Source organism: Monoraphidium neglectum (genome assembly GCF_000611645.1).
Source record: "Monoraphidium neglectum strain SAG 48.87 unplaced genomic scaffold scaffold03215, whole genome shotgun sequence".
Classification (NCBI taxonomy): domain Eukaryota; kingdom Viridiplantae; phylum Chlorophyta; class Chlorophyceae; order Sphaeropleales; family Selenastraceae; genus Monoraphidium; species Monoraphidium neglectum.
Window position 1 is genome coordinate 4,942 of NW_014010413.1, and position 1,997 is coordinate 6,938.

At 68.6% G+C, this 1,997-nt stretch overlaps 1 protein-coding gene across 1 annotated transcript; it reads left to right on the top strand.

The window, feature by feature from the left end:
• Window positions 1-361: 361 nt before the first annotated feature.
• On the top strand, window positions 362-1,199 carry MNEG_12377 (hypothetical protein; the record flags this gene model as incomplete). Its single annotated transcript, XM_014039152.1, has 2 exons — window positions 362-964; window positions 1,185-1,199. The coding sequence occupies 2 exons, from the start codon at window positions 362-364 to the stop codon at window positions 1,197-1,199; spliced, it is 618 nt and encodes a 205-aa protein (XP_013894606.1).
• Between the last annotated feature and the right edge of the window lie 798 nt (window positions 1,200-1,997).

Genomic DNA, 1,997 nt, shown 5'->3' on the forward strand with positions numbered 1-1,997 from the left:
ACAAACATTGGGCTAATCAAAGCCTTGGTATAAAGCTGAAAAATGTGCTTCATTGCCACATATGATTGCCTGCTGACCTGGACCCTGCCGACCTGGACCCTGCCGACCTGGACCCTGCTGACCTTGACCCTCAATTCGCCCCTGTCATCAACCCCCGCAGCTAGCTGCGTTACCCTCGTTGGTGCCCAGCATCCTCGCCTGCCTCTTAAGCTGGCCGGGGAACTCCAGCGTCGCACTGAGCTCGGCATCCCTCATCTCGCGTCTCTGGTCGCCACCCGCCGTCGCCACCCTGCTGTTACGTATCGCCCCTGAGCCCCTGCGCGCCGTTGTTCGCGCGCTGGCATCGGCCGCCGAAAACAGCATGGAGGCCGCGGCTGCCGCCCTCGCCCTCGGGTTGCTCTCAACGCTGGCGGCGCTGCTCGACGTGCGGCTGCGCCAGGGCGACCAGGGCTCGGGCGCGACCTGCGCCCGAGAAGCTGCCACGGCCGCGTTCGGCGCGATGGCCAAGGCGCTGCGCGGGCCGCTGCGCCAGGAGCCAGACCTTGTGAGCGATGCCGCACGCAGCTTGGTGGGGCTCGCGCGCTGCAACGACGCGGCGTGCGCCGCAGCCGCGTCCACGCCGCACCTCGCGGCGGCACTGGCGGCCGCCCTCGCGGGCGGCCTGCTGCCCAACGCTCTCGACAGCGGCGGCGGGGGTGACGCGGCGGCCGGCGCGGGGACCGAGCTGCAGCTGCAGTGCGCCTCGCTAATCAGCCGCATGCTGACTGTCAAATCCATTGAGCTGCGGACCCAGGTTGCGCACGAGGTCGCGGACGTGCCCGGGGTGCTGGCCGCGCTTGTGAGGCTTTTGGCCAACCCAAATCCCACCACCGCCGCCGACACGGCGCGGGCGCTGAGCCTGATCGCCAACTTGACCCCGGCGGCGCGCGGCGCCATCATGCGCCTGCCTGTCTTAGCGGCTCTCGTGAGCATGCTGCGGCGCCACGACGGCCGTGGAGCCGACCAGGATGCCGCACGGCACAGCGCGATCATGCTTGCGTCGCTGCTCGCGCGGCCCGACGACTCCTGGCTCCCGTGCTTTTGCTTCTCAACGGTCGACCTCGTCAGACTGATGGTGGCGACCCCCTGCGCGACGACGATGCTCGCGCGGGAGTTGGCTGAGTGCGACTTCGCGCCGGCGGCAGGGCTCGACTCAGTGATGCATGCCACAGCCGCTGCCAGCCTCGTTTGCTCCATTGCATTGGCGGCCAGCCATTGTCGCGACGTCACGCAACCCACAGACTGGCTCGCAGCCATGGCGCCAGCCCTATTGCCCGCTGTCGCCCAGGCGCTCGAGCGGATGCTAGACAGCCCCTATGACCTCAATCCCTGGTTCGCAGAGCCAGACCTATCGAGCCCGGCAGCCGACGTTGGCAAAGGGTGCATAGCTCTCGCGACGACCGCATCGCTGCTGCTTGCCAACGTCGAAGCTCAAACAGGCGGCGCCATGCAGACTGTGCGATCAGCTGCTCCCGGTCTGGTGCTTTCGTTGCGGCACGCCGTGCAACGGGTGAGGCCAGCAGATGCAGAGGGCGCCACCTATATGCAAGACGCGTTCTTGCTGCGTTTGGAGAACGTGTTGCGCCCGTTGGAGGCGGGGCAGCAGGGAAAAGCGTCGCCGCCGCAGGAGGCGGCACCGCAGCAGCAGGCAGTGCCAGCTCCGGCGTCAGCGCTCGCCGGCACCGCCTCTGCGGTTGCCTCGACCTTAACGAGCACCTCGCAGCAGCAACCGCGCTGCGGGACGTGCGGCAAGACCGCCGCGGACGGCGCGCGGCTGCGGCTGTGCAGCGGGTGCCGTGCGGCGCGCTTCTGCTCTGACGCCTGCTACAAGGCGGCGTGGAGGGCGGGCCACCGGCAGGAGTGCAAGGCGGCAGTAGCAGCGGCGGCGGCAGCTCGTGGGGGGCCAGGGGCGCAGGCAAGGTAGGATTAGGATTAGGATTGTTACACGATCCCGCGGT